Below are 25,079 nucleotides of genomic sequence, written 5' to 3'. Positions count from 1 at the left end.
AACAAATACCAAAATTATTATTCTTATTATCCCTGGGAACCTACGTGGGTTGAGGCTGGTGGTTTGGGAGGTTTGCCCGGTGCGGGGGGTGGGGAATGGGGCTGGGAGAGCAGACTTTCCCCTTTGAGGCTGGGCCTGGCCCGGGGGGCTGTGGGGCCAGCTGCCCGTGCACCCTCAAGCCACTTATGTTTGGCAGATTGTCCTGAATCCCAGGTAGTCCACAACGTTCTTCAAATTCCCCTGACTGCGGGGGCACGGGACACCAGTCATCTTGGAAATTCCCCAATAGGAAGGTTATTCAGTCTCTGAAGTCTTTTGTCCGGGGAACAAAGGAGGCAGCCCTAGTGTTTGCCCCTAAACCTGAGCCAGAAGGCAGGATTACCAACTGCTGCTTTGAACAATCCCCTTCCTCTCTGCTCCTTTTACACACATACACATCTTGGATCACAATCCTTTATTGACCAACGTGGCCACTGAAATTGCCCCAGACCAGTGGACTGACCCCTTTGTTCCCTTTTCCACCGGGCAGAGATGGGGGTCTTTAGGTCACCATTTTTCAACCTCATGAGGCCACTCTGTGGTGCCAGAGTGGTTGGGGCGGGTGGTCCGGGGGCCAAGGAGCCTCCGGTTCCCACCCTGGCACTGAGCCGACTGTCCTGCCAGCCTCAGCTCACCCTCGGAGCTGCTGCAGGTGAAAGGGAGGGACATTCCCTCTGGTTGCCCCAGACTTTGGCAATGAGTCTGGGGAAGCCTAGAGATATTGTCACTGCCCCCGCCAGGGCATCTGAATGCTTCCACGCAGGATGCCTACTTCATCACCGCTTCACCTACCTATCCCCCGTCACTGGTCACAGAGATCCAGGTGTGCAGATGGGGAGCTGGGGAAACCCAGCCTGGGAAACGGAAGCCAGCTCCTGCCCGGAATCGTCCACCAGCCTCAGCGCCAGACTCGGCCCGGCGACTCCTTAGGAGCTTAGCAGCGGAGACGGGAAGGTCTCGTCCCAAGCCAGAAACGTCTGGGCCGGCCCCTCCAAATTGGCCCCGCCGTGCGGCCGAAATGCAGCCCGGCCTCGAGGCCCTGCAGATGGGCCACAGTGCGGGACTCCCAGCCCCCAATTCTGTCCAGCAGCCACCTCTATAGGAGACCCAGGCCCCCAGGCAGGTGTTGAAGAAGGGAACCGGGCAAGGAGAGCACGGGGGTTGCCGGGGGAGAGTGGGGACTCTGGATCTGGCCACACTGACGAGACCTGAGCCCATCCACCGGCTGGAAGTTCGGCCGGAATGCGGTTCCAAGCCCTGAGATCCCTTCTGGGCTGAGGCTTCTGGGAGGAGAGGCGTCGAGGGGTCCGAGGGAGATCACAGATCTCTGCGCTGCTGCGGGAGTGGGCTTGGCCAGCGCTGGTCTCTTCTGGGTTTCCAAGGGCCTGTGACCCGGAGGCGGGTCCCAGCCCCGGCCCACTAAGCATCCCACTGCTGAACCTGGGCTCCATCTGGTAGCCGAATGGCTGCTTCTGAGGTAACGGAGCAAGAGACACTGTCAATCGCTGTTCTACGGGAACAAATGGCCCAGTGTCCCGTCGTCCTCTGGGGGATGAGGATGGTGAACCAACCATGCACCGGGGAGAAAGGGCATTCTCAGTTGGAGCCCAGGCCCTGGCTGGACCCCAGACTCTCTTGCGAACCTCCTTTCTGTCCTTTCTGCCCACATCTGCACTGGGGGCTTAACTGCGGATGGTGACAGGCAGCAGGGGTCGGAAGCTGAAGTCGGGGTTTTGGACTGGGTCCACCATCCCCTCGGGTGGGGCCTGGGAGACCTCCTGGCTGGATGGAGGACACCTGGGTGGCTTCTTGTGGTTGTGGGGGGGGGGAGCTGGAGGCGGGGGAGATCCAGCCGGGGTCTTGCCTCCCACAAAGGGGAGCCGGGAGCCCCTCAGGGAGGGGACTCCACCTGGCAGGAAATCCCCCCAATTGAGAGGCCCTACTCCCTGCCGGCCCCAGCACCAAGCTGAGCCAAGAAACACGATGGAGCCTCATGGACCACAAGCCTCCTTTTCTGAGCGACAGAACAACACCCCAGCACCCCGAGGCAGGCCAGAGGGGAACCCCAGCACAGAAAGGAAATCGCAGCCCAGGGTATGGCAGGCTACACCCAGCACTGGGGAGGGAGGGAGGGAGGGAGCGAGGAAGGGTCTTGGAAAGCCACACTACCCTCCCACCCCCAACACATGAGGTAACTTCCCCAGCAGCAGGAACGTACCTGGTGTCGGACAACACATGCAGCCCTCCCTCCCATCACTCGGGATGATGTTAACTGGGCCCCGGGGCTTTGAGAGTGCGGGGATGGAGGTGGACAGGAATCGGGGAGGAACAGGGGCAACCCTGACCAAGAACCTCTTGTCTGGGGGGACAGGGGAGTGGGGCTCTACTTCACAGCGTTGTCATCCCCCCTCGGCCTCAGGGTGGGTGGATTAACCCCGGGTAGGAACTGGGGAGGCTCGGGTGAGCCAGGTCGCGGGGAGGGGGACTTACCACCTGGGCTCTGGGCCTTGAGGAGTGGGTTCTAGTTCCAGCTGCCGGTTCGGCTGCCCACCCAAGCCCTGGTCCCCACACCGGCTTTTCAGGCGGAGCGATGCCAGTTTCCTGTGGCTCAGGGACATTTCTGCCAGTGAGCACCCAAAGCCGCTGCCCACAGGTGCTGCGGAGAGCCTGGAGGGGATGAAGCCCACTAGCATCCAATTTGGGTGTTTCTGGGTGCCCCGTTCCCCACCTCCCACCCCCTGATTAGCGAAGCAGCGTGGCTCGGTGGAAAGAGCATGAGCTTCAGAGTCGGAGGTCAGGGGTTCTAATCCCGACTCCACCACTTGTCAGCTGTCTGACTTTGGGCAAGCCGCTTCACTTCTGTTACCTCATCTGTAAAATGGGGATTAAGACTGTGAGCCCCATGTGGGACAAACTGATCACCTTGTATCCCCTTTAGCGCTTAGAACAGTGCTTCGCACATAGTAAGCGCTTAACAAATGCCATCATCATTATGATTATTATTATTATTATTATCACCGGGGCCACCAGCCAAGTGGCTGGGGTCTACCACCCTGCCAGGGAAGATGCCAAGCACGGTACTGAACACAAGGCCCTTGGTAACTACAGTTCCCGGGGTCACTGCCTGTGAGCGTGAAGGGAAACTGCTCAAGTTGGGCTAGCTGGCTGGGCCGAGCCGGGTCAGTCAGGGAGGGCCCTGGATAGGCGTGGGAGAGCCAAGGTCCGCCAGAGCTCCGATAGGAGCAGCTGAATCTGGAGCCTCTCAAACCCAAAGCCCAGGTGGCTCAGGGCCAAGTTGGGGGGAACAGCCCAGTTCGGTTGGGTCATGGCACTGCCAGCCCGGGGGACAACGGCGAAGCCAAATTGCTAGCCACGGGCTTTTCGGCTGCCCGCCAGCTCTCCGCACCCCACAGCTCGGCATCCCTCCCTGGCTGTTGGCCCGCTCGTACTTCCTGCTCCTCCCCAGGTCGCCTTCTCACTGCTCCTCGCCCTCACCAGCTCCACCTCTGCCCGCTCATTCAAACCGGGTGCCCAGCCCAGAACACCCTCCCCATTCAAAACCACCAGATTACAGTTGCCCCGACCTTCGGAGCCCTCCTAAAAGCCCACCTCGCCCAGGAGGCCTGGGCTGCGAACGTGCCAACCAACTCTGTTGTATTTACTCTCTCGAGTGCTTAGTACAACGCTCTGCACTCAGTAAGTGCTCAATGATACCGCTGATGATGACTGAGGCCTCGCCTGATTCTCAACATCCTGGGTCGTGACTCTCTCCACCCCCTGGTTCTGGGCATAGAGACTGACGAACCCTACTTATTCACTTGCTCACTTTTCTTTCCTCGTTACATAAGAATAAGACTAATAATTGCCTCCGGTTCTTTTTTTAAAATGGTATTTGTTAAGCGCTTACTATGCGCCAGGCACTGTACTAAGTGCTGGGATAGATAGAAGCTAGTCAGATTGGACACAGTCCTTGACCCACATAAGGCCCCCAGTCTTAATCCCCATGTTAAAGATGAGGTAACTGAGGCACAGAGAAGGTAAGTGACTTGCCCAAGGTCACACAGAAGTCAAGTGGTGGGGTCAGGATTAGAACTCGGATCCTCTGACTCCCAGGTTTGTGCTCTTTCTACTAGGCAACGCTGCTTCTGTAAATATAAATTAATAAAAGTTCGCTGTGGGCAGGGAACACGTCTACCGACTCTGTTATACTGTACTCTCCCAGGCGCTTAGTAAGTGCTTTTCATATAGTAAGCGCTCAATAAATGCAATTGACTGATGAATATCAGCCTGTCTCTCCTTGGACTGTAAGCTCCTTGATGGCAGGAAACGTGTCTTCTACTTTTATGGGGCTGTCGTGGGCAGGGAATGGTTTTGATGTTATATTGTACTCTCCCAAGTGCTTTGTATGGTGCTTTGCACATAGTAAGCGCTCAATAAACACAATTAATAATAGCTCTGTGCCTAGTGGTGTCTAGTACAGCGTTTAACACCCAGCAGACACTCAATAAATACTACTGATTATTGACACTTGGGTTCTTAGCCTTCAGCCCCTCCTAAATCAATCAATTAGGGGAAGCAGCGTGGCTTAGTGGAAAGAGCCCGGGTTTTGGAGTCGGAGGTCATGGGTTTGAATCCCGGCTCTGTCAATTGTCAGCTGTGTGGCTTTGGGCAAGTCACTTAACTTCTCTGGGCCTCAGTTCCCTCATCTGTCGAATGGGGATGAAGACTGTGAGCCCTCTGTGGGACAACCTGATCACCTTGTATTCATTCATTCAATCGTATTTATTGAGCGCTTACTGTGTGCAGAGCACTGTACTAAGCGCTTGGGAAGTACAAGTTGGCAACATATAGAGACGGTCCCTACCCAACAGTGGGCTCACAGTCTAGAAGGGGGAGACAAAACAAAACATATTAACAAAATAAAATAAATAGAATATGTAACCTCCCCAGCACTTAGTACAGTGCTTTGCACATAGTAAGCGCTTAATAAATGTCATTATTATTTTTATTATTAATAATAATCAGTGGTATTTATTCACAATAATAATTATGGTATTTGTTAAGTGCTTACTATAGATCAAGTATTATTCTAAGTGCTGGGGTAGATATAAGCTAATCAGGTCGGACACAGTCCCTGTCCCACCTGGGGCTCACAGTCTTAATCCTCGCTTTACAGATGAGGTAACTGAGGCCCCGAGAAGTCAAGTGACTTGCCCGAGGGTCGCCCAGCAGATGAGTGGCAGAGCCAGGATGAGGACTCAGCTTCTCTCACTCCCAGGCCTGTGCTCTATTCGCTAGGGCAAACTATGTAGAGAGCACTGTACTGAACACCTGGGACAGTAATAATAATAATAATGATGATGGTATTTGTTAAGCGCTTACTATGTGCCAAGCACTGTTCTAAGCGCTTGGGGGATACAAGGTGATCAGGTTGTCCCACGTGGGACAGTCGTGGGACTTCGCAGTCTTAGAGAAGCAGCGTGGCTCAGTGGAAAGAGCCCGGGCTTTGGAGTCAGAGGTCATGGGTTCAAATCCCAGCTCCGCCACTTGTCAGCTGTGTGACTTTGGGCAAGTCACTTAACTTCTCTGGGCCTCAGTTCCCTCATCTGTAAAATGAGGATTAAGACTGTTAGCCCCCTGTGGGACAACCTGATCACCTTGTTATCTCCCCAGCGCTTAGAACAGTGCCTTGCACATAGTAAGCGCTTAATAAATACCATTAAAAAAATCCCCATTTTACAGATGAGGGAACTGAGGCCCAGAGAAGTGAAGTGACTTGCCCAAAGTCACACAGCTGACAATCCAAAACTCCAAAGCCCACGCTCTTTCCACTGAGCCACGCTGCTTCAGTACCACACAATGGGATCAGAAAGGCCTGTGGGGTGTGGCCACACCTGCGGCTGCTGTAGTCCAGATGAGCGCCGGCCCTGGCCCTGAAATACAAAGTTCAAGCCAATCCAAAAGGAATCAAGCGGCCTCCTCGTTTTTACCTTTCTCTGAGGTCCTGGGCCACGGGGCGGGCGGCGAAGGCGGGGAGGCCGTGAGGACTCCAGGAAGAGCTGGGCGCCCCACGCGCCCCGGCAACGGGAGGCGAGCCGGTCCCCGAGGGCCCCGGCTTGTAGGTTCTGGATCGAGACGGTCTGGTCAGGGCCGTTTTCTTCCTGCCGGACCTTGGCCTGCCCGGCTGAGCAGGGGGCTGGCACCGCCACAGGTGCCTGGGCGACTGGGAGCGGGAGCGGAACCACCGGGTCCTCTTGGAAGCCGGAGAGAAGGACCGGGAGCGGTTGGCCCCCGGGCGGGAGAGAGACAGGGACCGCCCCGTGGCTAGAGGCGCGCCGACCCCTTTCGGAGAGCGGGACCTCGGGGCGACTCTCACGGGCAGCAACGACCTCACGCCATGTGCCTGAGGACCGGCCGGGCGGCCAGGCATGGGGAAGGCCTGGGCCGCTTCAACCGGCGGGGCCCTGGGGGACTGGAGGCCGTCGCCTGTGGCCCGCTGACCGGCGAACCCGGCCGCCTGCCACGCCAGGGAGAGGCCCGGGCCCCGTGGGGTTGGGCAGTTCCCCGCTGGCACGGCCAGGAGACTCGGGCCTAGAGACCACTGGGCTTGCCCCGGCGGCTGAGGCGGGCCTCTCCCCGGACCCGGGGCGCCCCACTCCCCCGACATCTTGGGGACGGAGGGGCTCCAGGGCGCGGCCGGGCCGTCCTTGTCGAAACCCCAGCCGGAGGCCGAGCCGTCCGCTTGGACCGTAAGATTCTGCAGACTTTCTTCGAGGTCATCGACGCTGGGGCTGCCCCGGACGGAAGGTGGACGGCCGGCTGCCGGGGGGTGGTGAGGCGGGGAGAAAGAAGACACGCTGTACAGAACGGTACTCTGTTTGGGAAACCTCACTCCTCTCGATCCGTTGTTCAGGTTTCGCCTTACAACTTCCCTTCCCTCCGCTCACAATTATGGGACATGCGAAGTCCTTACTACGCGCCAAGCACTGTTCTACGCACCGGGGTAGATTCAAGTCAATTTGGTTGGACACAGTCCACATGTCCCACACGGGGCTCACGCGCTTAATCCCCATTTTGCAGATGAGGGAACCGAAGCCCAGAGAAGTTAAACGGCCGGCCCGAGGTCACGCAGCAGAGAAGCGTCGGATCGGGGATTAGTCTGCCCCGTAGTCCTGAAAGGACTAGACTGTCCCATGTTGTCTGTTCTTGCAATGGCCGGGATGCTTTCGTAAGTCAAAGATCTTCTAAATGAGGCCCAGGGGTCAGTGACCATCACTCAACTCCACTGAACCAGTGGAAAGAGGCCGGACCCGGCCGTCACAGGACCTGGCCTCTAATCCCAGCCCTGACACTCGCCTGCAGCGTGACCTTGGGCAAATCCCTTAACTGCTCCGTGCCTCAGTTTCCTCGAACTGGAAAATGGGGATTAAATACTTGCCCTCCCTCCTTTGTTGACTGTGAGCTGTATGAGGGTGGGGACTGGTTAGGACCTGATGGACTTGTGTCTACCCCGGCGCTTCGCACGGTGTTCGACGCATAGTAAATGCTGAACAAACAGTGAGGTCTAGTGGGTCTGGAGCTCAGGGGGACCTGGGTTCTAATCCCAGCTCCGCCACTTGTCTGCTCTGTGACTGTGGGCCAGTCACTTCTAAGCCCTCACTAGGGGAAGCAGCGTGGCTCAGTGGAAAGAGCCCGGGCTTTGGAGTCGGAGGTCGTGGGTTCAAATCCCGGCTCCGCCACTTGTCAGCTGTGTGACGTTGGGCAAGTCACTTCACTTCTCTGGGCCTCAGTTCCCTCATCTGTAAAATGGGGATGAAGACTGTGAGCCCCTCGTGGGACAACCTGATTACCTTGTATCTACCCCAGCGCTTAGAACAGTGCTCTGCACATAGTAAGTGCTTAACAATTACCAACATTATTACTAAGCAGCATGGCATAGTGGATAGCGCCTGGGCTTGGGAATCAGAAGGTCATGGGTTCTAATCCCGGCCCAGCCACTTGTCTACTGTGTGACCTTGGGCAAGCCACTTCACTTCTTTATGCCTCAGTTCCCTCATCTGTAAAATGGGAATTGAGAATGTGAGCCTCATGTGCGACAGGGGCTGTTGTGCTTGTATCCACTCCAGTGCTCAGTACAGTGCCTAGCACACAGTAAGCGCTTAACAAATACCACAATTACTACTAAGCCCTCCTTTCCTCTTCCCCCACTCCCTTCTGCATCACCCTGACTTGCTCCCTTTACTCATCTCCTCTCCCAGCCCTTCATCACTTGTGTATGTAGCTGTAATTTATTTATTTATATTAATGTCTTTCTCCCCTTCTAATAATAATAATAATAATAATCATAATCATAATGGCATTTGTTAAGCACTTACTATTTGCAAAGCACTGTTCTAAGCGCTGGGGGGATACAATGGGATCAAGTTGTTCCATGTGGGGCTCACAGTCTTAATCCTCATTTTACAGATGAGGTAACTGAGGCTCAGAGAAGTTAAGTGACTTGCCCAAAGTCACACAGCAGACATGTGGCGGAGCCGGGATTAGAACCCATGACCTTTGACTCCAAAGCTCGGGCTCTTTCCACTGAGCCCTTCTTCTAGACTGTAACCTCATTGTGGGCACAGAATGTGTCTGTTTATTGTTAAATTGTACTCTTCTGAGCACTTAGTACAGTGCTCTTCACACAGTAAGAGCTCAATAAATGCAACTGAATGAATGAACTACGTTTCTCTGGGCCTCAGCTACCTCATCTGTAAAATGGGGATTAAAACAGTGAGCCCCACGTGGGACATGGACTGTCTAACCTGATTAGCTTGTATCTACCCCAGCCCTTAATAGTCTCTGGCACATAGTAAGCAATTAGCAAATACCACAAAAAACATCAACAACAACAAAAAAACAAATACCACAATTATTATCTGGCAAAGAACCACGGTGGGGAGTGGTCACCTCATTCTTAGCCACGTTCCTTTCTAGACAGTTACCCCGGTTCCCTTTAGAAGTGCACAGAGTGAAACTTCTTGATGACAAATTACCGAATAACAAAACCACTGTTTTGGTGAGGTTTTCCCCAGGCCTCATCGAACCAGCTGGTGACTGAAGTGGTTGGAGGCATGGTGTAGTGAAAGTGCGTGAGCCTGGGAATCCATGGGATTTTTTTTTAAATGGTATTTATTAAGCGCTTACTATGTGCCGGGCACTGTAGTAAGCACTGGGGTGGATACAAGCAGATCGGGTTGGACACAGTCCCCGTCCCACGCGGGGTCCCGATCTCAATCCACACTTTACAAATGAGGGAACTGAGGCACCGAGAAGCCAAGAGGCTTGCCCAAGGTCACACAGCAGTCAAGTTAGGGGATGGAGATTAGAACCCGTGATCTGCTGGGTCCGAGGCCCGTGCTCTAACCACTGCGCCATGCTGCTTCTCTAACCAGGTTAGCTGCGCCTGGTTAGCTTTATGACCCCGGCCGAGCTTGGGACTCAGGTCCTCATTTGTGAAATGGAGATAATCAAATCTGCCTCCCCCTACTTCCCGGGAGGCTATGGAGATCAAATGAGATACTTTTCTTTTTTTTTTAATGGTATTTGTTAGCGCTTACTATGTGTCAAACGTTGTTCTGAGTGCTGGGGTAGATGCAGAATGTGTCTGTTATACTATTGTATTGTACTCTCCCAAGCGCTTAATACAGTGCTCTGCACACAGCAAGTGCTCAATAAATATGATTGACTGACTCACTGGACACAATCCCTGTCTCGCATGGGGCTCTCAATCTAAGTAGGAGGGAGAACTCAGGCACAGAGAAGTGAAGTGACTTGCCCAAGGTCACACAGCAAGCAATTGGCAGAGCCGGGATTAGAACCCAGGTCCTCTGACTCCCAAGCCTGTGCTCTTTCCACTGAGCCACGCTGCTTCCCATGAAGCGAAGATACTTTGGGAATGGAAAAGAGTGCTGTACAAAAGATGACATAATTATTTGAAAAGCCATAATAAAAATAATAATAATAATTGTGGTATTTGTTACGCACTTACTATGTGCCAGGCACTGTACTAAGTGCTGGAGTGGATACAAGCAAATTGGGCTGGACACAGTCCCTGTCCCACGTGCGGCTCAGGGTCTCAATCCCCGGTTTTACAGATGAGGTAACTGAGGAGGGTAAGTAGGAGGGAGAACTCAGGCACAGAGAAGTGAAGTGACTTGCCCAAGGTCACACAGCAAGCAATTGGCAGAGCTGGGATTAGAACCCAGGTCCTCTGACTCCCAAGCCTGTGCTTTTTCCACTGAGCCACGCTGCTTCCCATGAAGCGAAGATACTTTGGGAATGGAAAAGAGTGCTGTACAAAAGATAAGACATAATTATTTGAAAAGCCATAATAAAAATAATAATAATAATTGTGGTATTTGTTACGCACTTACTATGTGCCAGGCACTGTACTAAGTGCTGGAGTGGATACAAGCAAATTGGGCTGGACACAGTCCCTGTCCCACGTGGGGCTCGCGGTCTCAATCCCCGTTTTACAGATGAGGTAACTGAGGCTCAGAGAAGTGAAGTGCCTTGCCCAAGATCACAGAGCAAACAAGGAGCAGAGTCAGGATTAGAACCCATGGCCTTCTGACTCTCAGGCCACTCCGCCGCCTTGCCTGTTCAGCTGGTCGCTTCAGTTTAGTTGCCAAGTGGTTTTTGCTGAAAGAGCTTGAGGTTCAACGAAATCCCATTTAGCGTCACCCCACGCTGAGCCCACTGCGGGCCCTTCCTCCCGGGGGGTCTCCAGGGCCCTTCCCCACCCACGCCACGGGACTGAGAGGCAAAGAGGTCTCATTATCAACGCCCCCAGCGAGGTCAGAGCCGCTGCCAGCTCACGGCAGTATGAGTCCACGGGTGGCAAGACACAACGCAACTTACCCATATTTTCTTCTTTGAACAATGGAGCTTTTTCCCGGCCAACAGACGGGGTCTGGTTTGGGGCTAATTCCTGAAAGCTGAGATGATGGCTACTGGTGGTTTTCTGAGTGTTAATCACTACTCTTCTCTCTTCATGAAAAACACACACAACCAAAAAACAGAATTACTGGACCTCGGAGGATTGGTGTTTCTCTTTTCGGCTTTACATTTCTTTTGCATTCAGAGTTCAATCTTCAACGGTTTAGAACCGTACTGATCTCATGGCGAACGGACTCCGTGTTCTATCTGTCCTCGTGCACACCGAGAAGAGGCTCGCCGACTCTGCCGGGAGCGATAAGGGAATTTCGGGGTTTCCAGGGAGAGACGGAGAAGGGAGATCCCCAAGTCCGTAGTCCTCAGAAACCAAAGAGCCAGAAAGAGAAACGAGTTTGACTCCAGGGGAGCTGGTGTGTCCCAAGCTCTTCATCTCCCTCGCCAAGTCGGGGCATCCCGTACCAAGATCTAATCCGCGGTACACTGAACCTCGCTCCTCTCTTATCCTGGGTATTTAATTTTAGACGATGCCCTTGAGGGGAGAGGAGATGGAGATTTATGCCTAAGATGTGGCTGACTGCATTCACAGAATGCAGGGCAGTTTAAATCAATTTTCTTAATGCCTAGCACCCTGAGTGGCCCTCCGCCTTATGGTCGAATTCAACTGCCATCCCAGGATGGTCGCTCTCCCAATTTTAGTGTGATAGATCTGAGTAGACTGTGTGGTCTAGCGGATAGACTTTGGGCCCGGGAGTCAGGGAACCTGGGTTCTTATCCCGGCTCTTTCACTTGTCCACTGCCTTAATTCCCTCATCGGTAAAATGGGCATTAAGATCGTGAACCCCATGTGGGACATGGTCTGTGTCCACCCTAATTACCTTGTATCTTCCTCTGAGCTTAATGAAGAGCCTGGCACATAGTAAGTGCTTAACAAACACCATTCAAAAACAAAAAGCCATGAATCCTGAGGACACAGACTGGAAAGAGCAAAAGACTGGAAATCAGGAGACCTAAAGTCTAATCCTAGTTTCGCAGCTGGCCCTGCTGTGACCTTGGGCGAGTTCCTTCAGTTTCCTCATCTGGAAAATGGGGATTCATTCATTCATTCATTCATTCATTCAATCGTATTTATTGAGCGCTTACTGTGTGCAGAGCACTGTACTAAGCGCTTGGGAAGTACAAGTTGGCAACATATAGAGACGGTCCCTACCCAACGGTGGGCTCACAGTCTAGAAGGGGGAGACAGAGAACAAAACAAAACATATTAAATATCTGTTCTCCCTCTTCTTAGACTGAGAGCCCCTTCTGGGACAGTGACTGTCATTCATTCATTCAGTCGTATTTATTGAGCGCTTACTGTGTGCAGAGCACTGTACTAAGCACTCTGTCCCACCTGACTACCTTAATAATAATAATAATGATGGCATTTATTAAGCACTGACTATATGCAAAGCACTGTTCTAAGCGCTGGGGAGGTTACAAGGTGATCAGGTTGTCCCAGGGGACAACAGTCAGGGGGCTCACAGTCTTAATCCCCAGTTTGCAGATGAGGTAACAGGCACAGAGAAGTGAAGTGACTTACCCAAAGTCACACAACTGACAATTGGTGGAGTCAGGATTTGAACCCATGACCTCTGACTCCAAAGCCCATGCTCTTTCCACTGAGCCACACTCCTCGTATCGTGAGGTGGATACCTTGTATCCACCTCAGCGCTTAGCCCATTGTAAGTGCTTAACGTAATTATTATTATTTTTCAATCTGTGGATGTCTACCCACTCCATGTTGTATTTTCTCAAGTGCTTAGTACGGTGTTCTACGCACAGTATGTACTCAATAAATGAATTGATTGATTGGGTATCTTGCCCGCTTCCTCTACTAGGGACCTAGTACATATCTATCCTATTTATTTTATTTTGTTAGTATGTTTGGTTTTGTTCTCTGTCTCCCCCTTTTAGACTGTGAGCCCACTGTTGGGTAGGGACTGTCTCTATCTGTTGCCAACTTGTACTTCCCAAGCGCTTAGTACAGTGCTCTGCACACAGTAAGCGCTCAATAAATACAATTGATTGATTGACCTTGGCCTTATTCAACCCTGTCTGGACTTGCTTTCACCTGCCCCCACGGAACCTTTTTTTTCTGATGATATTTGTTAAGTGCTTATCTCTGCCCAGCCCTACCTCCTTCCCCTTCCCATTTTACAGGTGAGGGAACTGAGGCCCAGAGAAGTGAAGTGACTTGCCCAGGGTCACCCAGCTGACGAGTGGCAGAGCCGGGATTAGAACCCATGACTCCCAGGGCCGTGCTCTTTCCACAGAGCCATGCTGCTTCTCTCCCAAGCGCTTAAGACAGTGCTCAGCACAGGGTAAGCGCTCAATCAATACAACTGAATGAATGAATCTGGCTCTTACATTCTCTCCTCCCTTTCTGGGGGGACCTCATCCTTGCTCCCGCTGCAGGACACTCAGCCCGCTCCTGCACTCGGTGGGGGTGAGTGCCCTGCCCCACTCCTCCTTCTCTTCTTTCTCCTTCTCCTCTCCTTCCTTTTCCTTCTCCTCCTCTCCTTCTTCCATCTCCTCTTCCTTCTTCTCTTCCTCCTTCTCCTCTAATCTCTTACATTCCTTCCTTCTTCTTCTTCCTCCTCTCCTTCTTCCTTCTCCTCCTCCTCCTCTTCTTTCTCATCTTCCTCCTTCTCCTCCTCCTCCTCTCCTTTCATTCATTCAATGGTATTTACTGAGCGCTTACCGTGTGCAGAGCACTGTACTAAGCGCTTGGGAAGTCCAAGTTGGCAACATCTAGAGACGGTCCCTACCCAACAGCGGGCTCACAGTCTAGAAGACTCCTTCTTCCTTGGCCCTGCCGAGAGCTCACCTCCTCCAGGAGGCCTTCCCAGACTGAGCCCCTTCCTTCCTCTCCCCCTCGTCCCCCTCTCCATCCCCCCATCTTACCTCCTTCCCTTCCCCACAGCACCTGTATATATGTATATATGGTTGTACATATTTATTACTCTATTTATTTTACTTGTACATATCTATTCTATTTATTTTATTTTGTTAGTATGTTTGGTTTTTTTCTCTGTCTCCCCCTTTTAGACCGTGAGCCCACTGTTGGGTAGGGACTGTCTTTATATGTTGCCAATTTGTACTTCCCAAGCGCTTAGTCCAGTGCTCTGCACATAGTAAGCGCTCAATAAATATGATTGATTGATTCCTTCTCCTCCCCTTCTTCTCTTCCTCCTTCTCCTCTCCTTCCTCCTTCTCCCCTTCCTCCTACTCTTCCTTTTCCTCCTCGCCTTCTTTCATTCATTCAATCATATTTATTGAGCGCTTAACCGTGTGCAGAGCACTGTACTAAGCGCTTGGGAAGTCCAAGTTGGCCACATCTAGAGACGGTCCCTACCCAACAGCGGGCTCACAGTCTAGAAGACTCCTTCTTCCTCCTCCTCCCCTTCCTCCTTCAGCGCTTAGTACAGTGCTTCGCGCATAGTAAGCGCTTAATAAACGCCATCGTATCATTATCATATTATTATTATTCTCCTCCTCCTCCTGCAGTCTGTCCGTCCCCCTCCCCTCTGCACCTGCCCCTCCGCCGCCATGTCCGGAGCCGGTCCGCCGCCGGCCCCTAGCAACGCCAGACACTAGCGCCGTTGCTAGGCGGAAGTGAGGTTGCGGAACCGCGCCTCGCGCCCCGCCCCTTTTCTGTCCCTCCTCGGCTCCCGTGGCCCGAGCTTCGGTCAGGCCACGCCCCCTATTGTGACGTCACGGGGCAGCTGGCCAATCGCCGGCCGACGGGAGCCGGCGGGAGGGGGCGGTCCCCGCGCGTGCGCCCTGCGGACGGGGCCGGCCGCGTGCGAGAGGGCTGGGCAGGTGTGAGGGGCCGTCGCCGCCATCAGCATGTCTTGGCTCTTCGGGATCAACAAGGGGCCCCAAGGGGAGGGCGGCGTTGGGCCGGGGCTGCCTCTCCCGCCGTCGCTGCCCGGCGGAGGGGATGGCGGCGGGGACAGCGGGGGAGACCGCCCCGCGCCCAAGGACAAATGGAGCAACTTCGACCCCACGGGCTTGGAGCGCGCGGCCAAGGCGGCGCGCGAGCTCGAACACTCGCGTGAGTACGGCGGGGGGGGGGGGGGGGGGGGCGCTCGCGCACGCGCGTGAGTCTGTACGTGCGTGCGTACGTGCGTACGTACGTGCGTGGGGAGGGGGCGCGGGGGGGGCGGCCGGGGTTACCTCAGGGTCACGCGCCCCCCCCCCCCCCCGACTCCAACCGAAAGTGAGGTGAGGGGGAGACTTACTATGATTAATATTAATAATAGTGGTACTTATTAAGCGCTTACTACGTGCCAAACACTGTTCTAAGCGCTGGGAGGGGATGCAGAGGGTGTCCCACGTGGGGCCCCCAGTCTTCATCCCCATTTGGCAGGTGAGGGCACTGAGGCACAAAGAAGAATAATAGCGTTGGTTTTGTTAAGCGCTTACTACGTTCCAAGCACTGTTCTAAGCGCTGGGAGGGGATGCAAAGGGTGTCCCACGTGGGGCCCCCAGGCTTCATCCCCATTTGGCAGGTGAGGGCACTGAGGCACAGAGATTAATAATAAATAATGATGTTGGTATTTGTTAAGCGCTTACTACGTGCCAAGCACTGTTGTAAGCGCTGGGAGGGGATGCAAAGGTTGTCCCACTTGGGGCTCCCAGTCTTCATCCCCATTTGGCAGGTGGGGGCACTGAGGCACAGAGAAGAAGAATAGCGTTGGTATTTGTTAAGCGCTTACTATGTGCCAAGCACTGTTCTAAGCACTGGGGGGAATACAAGAGAATAATAATAATAATAATGGCATTTATTAAGCGCTTGCTATGTGCAAAGCACTGTTCTAAGCGCTGGGGAGGTTACAAGGTGATCAGGTTGCCCCAGGGGGGGCTCCCAGTCTTCATCCCCATTTTACAGATCAGGGAACTGAGGCCCAGAGAAGTTAAGTGACTTGCCCACAGTCACACGGCTGACAAGTGGCGGAGCAGGGATTTGAACCCATGACCTCTGACTCCAAAGCCCGGGCTCTTTTCCACTGAGCCACGCTACTTCACGTGGGAGGGGTGCAAGCGCTGGGAGGGGATGCAAGGGAATCAAGGTTGTCCCACGTGGGGCTCCCAGTCTTCATCCCCATTTGGCAGGTGGGGGAACTGAGGCACAGAGAAGAATAATAGCGTTGGTATTTGTTAGGCGCTTACTATGTGCCAAGCACTGTTCTAAGCGCTGGGAGGGGATGCAGAGGTTGTCCCACGTGGGGCCCCCAGTCTTCATCCCCATTTGGCAGGTGAGGGCACTGAGGCACAAGGAAGAATAATAATGTTGGTATTTGTTAAGCGCTTACTATGTGCCAAGCACTGTTCTAAGCGCTGGGAGGGGATGCAAAGGCTGTCCCACGTGGGGCCCCCAGTCTTCATCCCCATTTGGCAGGTGGGGGCACTGAGGCACAGAGAAGAAGAATAGCGTTGGTATTTGTTAAGCGCTTACTATGTGCCAAGCACCGTTCTAAGCGCTGGGAGGGGATGCAAAGGTTGTTGCACGTGGGGCTCCCAGTCTTTATCCCCATTTGGCAGGTGAGGGCACTGAGGCACAAAGAATAATAATAACGTTGGTATTTGTTAAGCGCTTACTATGTGCCAAGCACTGTTCTAAGCACTGGGGGGGAATATAAGGGAATAATAATAATAGCATTTATTAAGCACTTACTATGTGCAAGGCACTGTTCTCAGCGCTGGGGAGGTTACAAGGTGATCAGGTTGCCCCAGGGGGGCTCCCAGTCTTCATCCCCATTTTACAGATCAGGGAACTGAGGCACAGAGAAGTTAAGTGACTTGCCCAAAGTCACATGGCTGACAAGTGGCGGAGCAGGGATTTGAACCCGTGACCTCTGACTCCAAAGCCCGCTCTTGGGTAGGGACCGTCTCTGTATGTTGCCACCTGGGACTTCCGAAGCGTTTAGTACAGTGCTCTGCACACAGTAAGCGCTCAATAAATACGACTGATTGATTGAGGTAACTGAGGCACGGGGAAGTGATTTGCCCCAGGTTGCACAGCAGACTCATGGTGGAGCCGGATTTGGAACCCAGGTCCCTGTGACTGCTAGGCCCGCGCTGTCCACTAGATCAAGGGGTAATAGTAATAATTAATAATTGCTATGATATTTAAGCGCCTACTATGTGCCAAGCACTGCTCTAAGCGCCAAATGCTTTGCGGGTGGGGTCTCGAGCCCCGCCAACCTCGCTGGCACATAGTAAGCACTTTGGTTTTGTTCTCTGTCTCCCCCTTCCAGACTGTGAGCCCACTGTTGGGTAGGGACTGTCTGTTGCTTAGTACAGTGCTTTGCACACAGTAAGCGCTCAATAAATACAATTGATTGATTGATTGATTGGCCTCTTCCATAGGTCCGAACATCCCTCTCCCCCATCGTTGGACTTTCCCTCCCTCATTCCCTTGTGACCTCCTAGAGGGGCCTCAGGCTGACCTTTCCTCTCCGTGGACAGGGATTGTCTCTCTTTATTTGCGAATTGCGCTTTCCAAGCGCTCAGTACAGTGCTGTGCACACAGTAAGCGCTTAATAAATACGACTGAATGAGTGAATTTGGGGGTGGGGAAACTGAGGGGGGCACGAAGAGGGAAGGTGACTTGCTCAAGGTCGCTCAGTTTGGCAGGGTCACTGGGACTGCTGTCTTAGCTCCGGCAGTCAGGTGGGTGTTATCCCGACCCTGGGGCAGTGCTCAGTCAATCAATTAGTCATATTTATTGAGCACCTCCAGTGTGCAGAGCACTCCACTAAGCGCTTAGGAGACTACAGCGTAGTCTAAGCAGCAGAGAAGCAGCGTGGCGCAGTGGAAAGAGAGGTCAGGGGTTCAAATCCCGACTCTGCCAACTGTCAGCTGTGTGACTCTGGGCAAGTCACTTCACTTCTCTGTGCCTCAGTTACCTCATCTGGAAAATGGGGATTAAGACTGAGCCTCCCATGGGACAACCTGATCACCTTGTAACCTCCGCAGCGCTTAGAACGGTGCTTTGAACATAGTAAGTGCTTAATAAATGCCATTATTATTATTATAATTAGAAAGAAGCATGGCTGAGTGGACAGAGCACAGGCCTGGGAGCCAGAAGGACCTGGGTTCTAATCCCGGCTCCATCCTATGTCTGCTCTGTGGCCTTGGGCAAGCCACTTCACTTCTCTGGGCTTCAGTTTCCTCATCTGTCAAATGAGGATTAAGACTGTGCTTCAGGTGAGACAGGGACCGTATCCAATCTGATTAACTTGTATCTTCAGTGCTTAGAACAGTGCTTGGCACATAGTAAGCGCTCAACAAGTACCATACTAATTGTTGTTATTATTGTAATAGAGTTGGTAGGCACTTTTCCTGTTCACCACAAGCTTACAGGGAAGAGGGAGACTCCCAAGACCCATTCCAAGATATTAGAAGGGGGAAATCAAGGCAGCCACCCACTCACTGCACCTTGCTCAGTGACACGTTAGATTCCCCCGTGGCCCGGCGGTTCCCAAGTCAGGGGAGCCGATCGGTTGGGATCAAACCCACCCTGGTTGGGCTAGATCAAGTTCAATCAATCAATCAATCGTATTTATTGAGCGCTTACTGTGTGCAGAGCACCGTACTAAGTTCAGCTGCCCCTTCCCTTTTGGGGCAGCTTTGTGTGCATGTGTCGGGTAGTGGGGAGAGAAGAACCAGGATGTTGTGGCAGTGATTCCATCAGACGTGAATGACCACGTTTGTGTGGTCACTCCAGTGGGCTTTTTAAAAAAAAATAGTATTTGTTGAGTGCTTATTATATGCCAGGCACCGTACTAAGCGCTCAGGTAAATACAAGCTAATCAGGTTGGACAGAGTCCGTGTCCCACCATGGGGCTCACAGTCGTAGTCCCCATTTTACAGACGAGGGAATGGAGGCACAGGGAAGTTAAGTGATTTGCCCAGGGTCACGCAGGGCTAGCTCTCTTCCTCCCTTCAAAGCCCTACTGAGAGCTCACCTCCTCCAGGAGGCCTTCCCACACTGAGCCCCCTTTTTTCTCTCCTCCCCATCCCCCCGCCCTACCTCCTTCCCCTCCCCACAGCACCTGTATATATGTTTGTACAGATTTACTACTCTATTTTACTTGTACATATTTACTATTCTACTTATTTTGTTAATGTTGTGCACCTAGCTTTACCTCTATTTATTCTGATGACTTGACACTGGTCCACATGTTTAATTTTTTTGTCTGTCTCCCCTTTCTAGACTGTGAGCCCGCTGTGGGGTAGGGACCGTCTCTATATGTCGCCAGCTTGTACTTCCCAAGCGCTTAGTGCAGTGCTCTGCACACAGTAAGCACTCAATAAATACGATTGAATGAATGAATGAACGAATGAAAAGTGGCCGAGCCGGGATTAGAGCCCAGGACTTCTTGATGTTCAAGTCCCAGCAGTCTTCTGGGATGACCTCAAACAGGCCAAGCCAGGGGTGGGTTTAGCTCCTCTTCCTGGGGGACAGGGCCTTGACCACTCATGTGTCCTGTTGATCCCGGGAATTCTGGGATGCAGTTCAGCCCAGCACGAATGCAGCATTCATGCACACACCGTAGCCCCCCAGCCACCGTGCTTCAAGTCCTCCCTCTCTCCCCAACTAAATCTCCAAGCGCTGTCTGCATGGTAATGGATTTCTGCATTCTGGGGAAATGCAGCAGCTTTAGCAGGTTCCCCGGCTCTGGAGCATCCTGAACCCCTTGCGGAATTTTCTGGTGGTCAGTGGGGTGACTGCCTGAGGTCACCCTCTTAATAATAATAATAATTGTGCTATTATTGTAATTAAAGTATTGTATTGTATCGAAGTAACTTGCCCAAGATCACACAGCAGACAAACGGTGGAGCTGGAATTCGAACTCAGGTTCTTCTGGCTCCCGGGCCCGTACGCCATCCATTAGGCCACATTGCATCTCTGGAATGTGTCTGGAATCTGTTCCCCCAGTCTTCATCCTGGCTGCTACCACGCTGATCCAAGCATTCATCATATCCCAGCGTGACCACTGAATCCGCTTCATCGTTGACCTCCTCACCTCCTGTCTCTCTACTCCAGTCCATATTTCACTCTGCTGCCCGAATCAGTTTCTGAAAAACCATTCAGCCCCCATCCTCCTATTCCTTAAAAACTTCCAGTCATTGCTCATCCGTCCCCACCTCCAGCGCTTAGTGCTTCCAGCACTCAGTACAGTCCCTAGCACTGAGCCCCTTCCTTCCTCTCCCCCTCGTCCCCCTCTCCACCCCCCATCTTACCTCCTTCCCTTCCCCACAGCACCTGTATATACGTATATATGTTTGTACATATTTGTTACTCTATTTATTTTACTTGAACATATCTATTCTATTTATTTTGTTAGTATGTTTGGTTTTGTTCTCTGTCTCCCCCTTTTAGACTGTGAGCCCACTGTTGGGTAGGAACTGTCTCTATATGTTGCCAACTTGTACTTCCCAAGCGCTTAGTACAGTGCTCTGCACACAGTAAGCGCTCAATAAATACGATTGATGATGATGATGATGATAGCATGCTTAAAAAATACCATAATTATTATCCAACAGGAACGCTTTACCATTCAATCAGCTCTCTCCCTCCTGCCTTACTTCACCAATCTACTGCCCCCCAAGCCTGCACAACCCCAGCCTACTCACTGTACCTCCGTCTCGTCTCGTCTTTCTCACCGCCGACCCCCGGCCCGTGCCCTCCCTCTGGCCTGGAATTCCTTCTTCGTTTGTGACGCACCACTCTCCCCATCTTCAGAGCCCTCCTGAGCTGGCCCTAATGAGCCATGGCCACTTAATCAAGGTGACCTGTCCAATCAAGGTTAGTCAGCCAATCATTCATTCATTCAATCGTATTTATTGCGCGCCTACTGTGTGCAGAGCGCTGTACTTAGTGCTTGGAAAGTACAATTTGGCAACAGAGAGACAGTCCCTACCCAACAATCCCCCTTCTAGACTGTGAGCCCACTGTTGGGTAGGGACCGTCTCTATATGTTGCCAACTAGTACTCCCCAAGCGCTTAGTACAGTGCTCTGCACACAGTAAGTGCACAATAAATACGATTGAATGAATGAGTGAATGAACAACGGGCTCACAGTCTAGAAGCGAGGGACAGACAACAAAACAAGTCATGTGTATTGAGTGCTTACTGTGTGTAAAGCACTCTAAGAGCTGGGGAGAGTTCAGTACAGCAATAAACGGACACATTCCCTGCCCAAAATGAGCTTACAGTCTAGAAGGGTTGGCCACAGGTGTTGAATTCCTGAGCTTTTAGTTTCTTAGGCGTACCGTCTAGACTGTGAGCCCGTTGTTGGGTAGGGACCATCTCTATATGTTGCCAACTTGTACTTCCCAAGCGCTTAGTACAGTGCTCTGCACACAGTAAGCGCTCAATAAGTATGATTGAATGAATCTGGAATCCTGATTCTCCCTCTTTTGCCCATTGATCGTTTCCGTTTCGCCTCCGATTTCCCTCCCCTCGTTTCCCTTCAAATTTTGACTTCGACCCGGCCGAGAAGGTGACCTGAAGGCACCTGCCTGTCGAGCTCCCCAAGGATTGGCCTGGGGCTTCCCGTTAACTCCGGAGAGCCTCTTGGAAATTCAGTCTCCCTCCCCAGAGCAAGACCACGCTGCTTTCTATCACTAGTATGTCGTAACTGTGCTCGCGTAGCTGGGCCGGCAGGAAGCTGGCGGGACAGCGTTATTCCTTGGAGGCCGCCCCGCGAAGGGCACTTAGCCGAGGTAAAGAGTGACGCCGGCGGAGTCGGCGATGTGACCTTTCTCTGCGAGCTCCCGTCCACGTCGACGGGTGGTCCTGAGATTCTTCCTGCTCCAACATAGGCGACTTGAACCGGGCTGCCGAGGAGCCCTCTTTTCAAAAAAATTCTCTGGCTCGGAGTCACGAGGTGGCCTTTCCCCTGATAAAGATCACGCGTGTCGAGGGTGTCGCGTCGGCCCAGGCCGCCTCGGGAAGAGGGGACTTCAGCGTGAAGAGCGAGGGCCCTCGTGCCAGTTCTGAAGAAGGCTTGGAAGTTCTTGTGCCTTCGAAGAGAAGGAGCTTGTGGAGTGCGAAGGAAAGGCAGTGTGGCCTAGTGGAGAGAGCACGGGCCTAGGTGTCAGAGGACCTGGGTTCTAATCCCAGCCTCGCCAGTTGCCTTCCCTGTGACCGTGGGCAAGTCACTGTTAAGTTTCCTCATCTGTAAAATGGGAATTCAGTACCTGTCGTCCATCCTATTTACAGTGTGAGCCCCGTGTGGGACGGGGGCTGTGTCCGACCCGATTGACTCGTATCTGCCCCGGCTCTTAGAACAGTACTTGACTCATGGTAAACACTTAACAAATACCGTTTTTCGAAAAAGGGCAAAAAGTGAACCTTGAAGTCCATTTTTTCAGTCCCGAAATGCTACTGCAAAACCTGCGGTCAGCGGTGTGCCCAACTCCCGTCGTGTCCTTTGCCCCAACAGGCCACGCTAAGGATGCTCTGCACCTCGCCCAGATGCAGGAACAGACACTGCAACTTGAGCAGCAGTCAAAAGTTAAAGTAAGTCAGGAACTCGCACATTCAGAGTTTCTTTTCCCAAAGTATCCCTCTCTCAGCCTCGTTCGGGGGTCGAAAGACGAGGAGGGGGGAGGGGGGTAAGCGGTTCTGGCTGAGGAAATGCCTTTTGAGCATCACGTTCCCTCCTGCTGTCTGCTCTTGCCCCAGGTGCTCCCGGCCCGGAAAGTCGGAGGCGGGAGGCCGGTGGAGAGCTGCGTCTTTCATGGCCCGGAGTTGGGCGGACGGGGAGGTCCGGCTGTTGGTTTGGGGAGCGGGGCTTTGACCGTACTGACTGTGCTGCAGCCCGGCTTCCGCGGGTGACGGATTCTTCCGACTTCTCCTCAGGAGTACGAGGCCGCTGTCGAACAGCTGAAGAACGAACAGATCCGAGTACAGGCCGAAGAGAGGAGGAAGACGCTGAATGAGGAGACGAGGCAACACCAGGCGGTAAGGCGGCTCCGTGGTGGCCGGAGCCGGGAGGGGGCCGGCTGGCCTGCTCGGCCAGGTGACTTGGGGGGACTGGGCCAAGGACCCTCGAGGTCCCTCTGCCTCTCGGAGTCTGCCGGGTTGCTCCGGGGCTCCCGGCGATGGAGTTTCTCCCCCATGATTAAGGCTGCGAGACCCACGTGGGCCATGGACTGTGTCCAACCTGATTAAGTTGTATCTACCCCAGCACTTAGTACAGTGCCTGGCACATAGTCAGCGCTTAACAAATCCCATTAAAAAAATAAATGATCCGGAAAGGCGGCCACTGGGAAGAAATGAGGATCTGTGGTCTAGGACCTGCGTCGCCTGATTTGAAGACCATTTTAAAATGCTCAAAGGTCAGAGACAGAAATCTCGGTTTGTTTCAGCTGGCCGGCGGAATGAGATGGACAGAAAATCTCTGTCCCTTTCTCTGGTTGGTTCCTGCCAACTTGAAGCCCTTTTCCGGGGGCTTTTTCCTCCAGTCATCTGCATCTGCAGAAAGAGTAGTAGGCGTCGTCATCATCATAATATTAATGACTGGTATTAAAGTGCTTAATATGTGCCAAACAGTGTACTAAGCTCTAAGGTTGAGTTCAGATTCAGTGTACTAAGCTCTAGGGTTGAGTTCAGTCCCTGTCCCAAATGGGGCTTCGAGTTCAAGTTGGAGGGAAGAAGATTTAATCCCCATTTTCTAGGTGAGGTAACTGAGGCCCTGAGATGTTAAGTGACTTGCCTAAGGTCACACAGCAGACAGGTGGCTGAGTTGGGATCAGGACCCAGGTTCTCTGACTCCCAAGCGTGTGTTGTTTCCATTAGGCCACACTGCTTTTCAGTAGCAGCATAACAATTATAGCAGTGTCTAGATGAGACACTGTCTCCAAGACATCAAGGGGGTCTCACAAAAAGGGGGCTGGGTCAGGCCTAACTCTTGCATTCATATGATAACATTTGTTGAGCCTATTGTGTGTGGAGAATTGGCTTAGAGACACCCTCCCTGCCCTCAAACAGCTCACAGTTTAAGCGGGGGAAACAGGCAGACCAACATTGTTTATGTGCGGGAGGAGCAGATGGGAAAGTAGGTCTAACTGGTAGGAGGCTGGGAAAGTAAAATTCATTCATTCAATTGTATCTATTGAACACTTACTGTTGCAGAACACTGTACTAAGCGTTTGGGAGCATGGCTTAGTGGAAAGAGCATAGGCTTGGGAGTCAGAGGACGTGGGTTCTGATCCCGGCTCCTGCCGCTTGTCAGCAGTATGACCTTGGGCAAGCCACTTAAATTCTCTGTGCCTCAGTTACCTCATCTGTAAAATGGAGATTAAAAGCGTGAGCCCCACGTGGGACGACCTGGTTACCTTGTATCCGCCCCAGTGCTTAAAACAGTACTTGGCACATTCATTCGATCGTATTTATTGAGTGCTTACTGTGTGTAGAGCACTGTACTAAGCACTTGGAAAGTACAATTTGGCAACAGATAGAGACAATCCCTATCAATCAATCAATCAATCGTATTTATTGAGCACTTACTATGTGCAGAGCACTGTACTAAGCGCTTGGGAAGCACAAACTGGCATCACATAGAGACAGTCCCTACCCAACAGTGGGCTCACAGTCTAAAAGGGGGAGACAGAGAACAGAACCAAACATACCAACAAAATAAAATAAGTAGGATAGAAATGTACAAGTAAAATAAATAAATAAATAAATAAATAGAGTAATAAATATGTACAACCATATATACATATATACAGGTGCTGTGGGGAAGGGAAGGAGGTAAGACGGGGGGATGGAGAGGGGGACGAGGGGGAGAGGAAAGAAGGGGCTTAGTCTGGGAAGGCCTCCTGGAGGAGGTGAGCTCTCAGCAGGGCCTTGAAGGGAGGAAGAGAGCTAGCTTGGCGGATGGGCAGAGGGAGGGCATTCCAGGCCTGGGGGATGACGTGGGCCGGGGATCGATGGCGGGACAGGCGAGAGCGAGGTACAGTGAGGAGATTAGTGGTGGAGGAGCGGAGGGTGCGGGCTGGGCAGTAGAAGGAGAGAAGGGAGGTGAGGTAGGAGGGGG

The 25,079-nt window shown here is 52.6% G+C and overlaps 2 protein-coding genes across 3 annotated transcripts in view; one reads left to right on the top strand and one right to left on the bottom strand.

Moving 5' to 3' along the window:
- Positions 1–853: 853 nt before the first annotated feature.
- LOC119928673 (translation initiation factor IF-2-like) lies at positions 854–14,610 on the bottom strand. 2 transcript variants are annotated; one of them, XM_038747144.1, is made up of 5 exons: positions 14,550–14,610; positions 10,942–11,070; positions 6,030–6,858; positions 2,530–2,706; positions 854–1,508 (listed from the first exon to the last, which is right to left on the bottom strand). In XM_038747144.1, the coding sequence occupies exons 2-5, from the start codon at positions 10,943–10,945 to the stop codon at positions 1,136–1,138; spliced, it is 1,383 nt and encodes a 460-aa protein (XP_038603072.1). In that variant the 5' UTR covers positions 10,946–11,070; positions 14,550–14,610; the 3' UTR covers positions 854–1,135. The 2 variants fall into 2 exon arrangements, with proteins under 2 accessions (XP_038603072.1, XP_038603073.1); XM_038747145.1 differs by having other exon boundaries at positions 1,464–1,511.
- A 171-nt stretch (positions 14,611–14,781) lies between these two features.
- Positions 14,782–25,079, top strand: part of LOC119928159 (ATPase family AAA domain-containing protein 3) — a 62,394-nt gene continuing 52,096 nt past the window's right edge. Inside the window, exons 1-3 of the mRNA XM_038746142.1 lie at positions 14,782–15,073; positions 22,479–22,555; positions 22,898–22,999. Of these exons, the coding sequence (XP_038602070.1) occupies positions 14,866–15,073; positions 22,479–22,555; positions 22,898–22,999 (387 nt within the window). The 5' untranslated portion in view covers positions 14,782–14,865. The remainder of the gene's footprint in view (positions 15,074–22,478; positions 22,556–22,897; positions 23,000–25,079) is intronic.

The sequence above is a fragment of the Tachyglossus aculeatus genome, chromosome 5 (assembly GCF_015852505.1).
Source record: "Tachyglossus aculeatus isolate mTacAcu1 chromosome 5, mTacAcu1.pri, whole genome shotgun sequence".
In the NCBI taxonomy this organism is placed as follows: domain Eukaryota; kingdom Metazoa; phylum Chordata; class Mammalia; order Monotremata; family Tachyglossidae; genus Tachyglossus; species Tachyglossus aculeatus.
Note: the sequence above shows the minus strand (reverse complement) of the source record. Positions and strands in the feature narration are given on the sequence as shown.

Bases quoted from the DNA above. Each gene is read 5' to 3' on its own strand.
- LOC119928673 (XM_038747144.1), bottom strand. The intron at 2,707-6,029 runs GTAAAAACGAGG...CATCCCCTCCAG, and splicing joins GCCCAGGACCTCAGAGAAAG to GCTCTCCGCAGCACCTGTGG. The intron at 1,509-2,529 runs GTAAGTCCCCCT...TTACCTCAGAAG, and splicing joins CAAGGCCCAGAGCCCAGGTG to CAGCCATTCGGCTACCAGAT.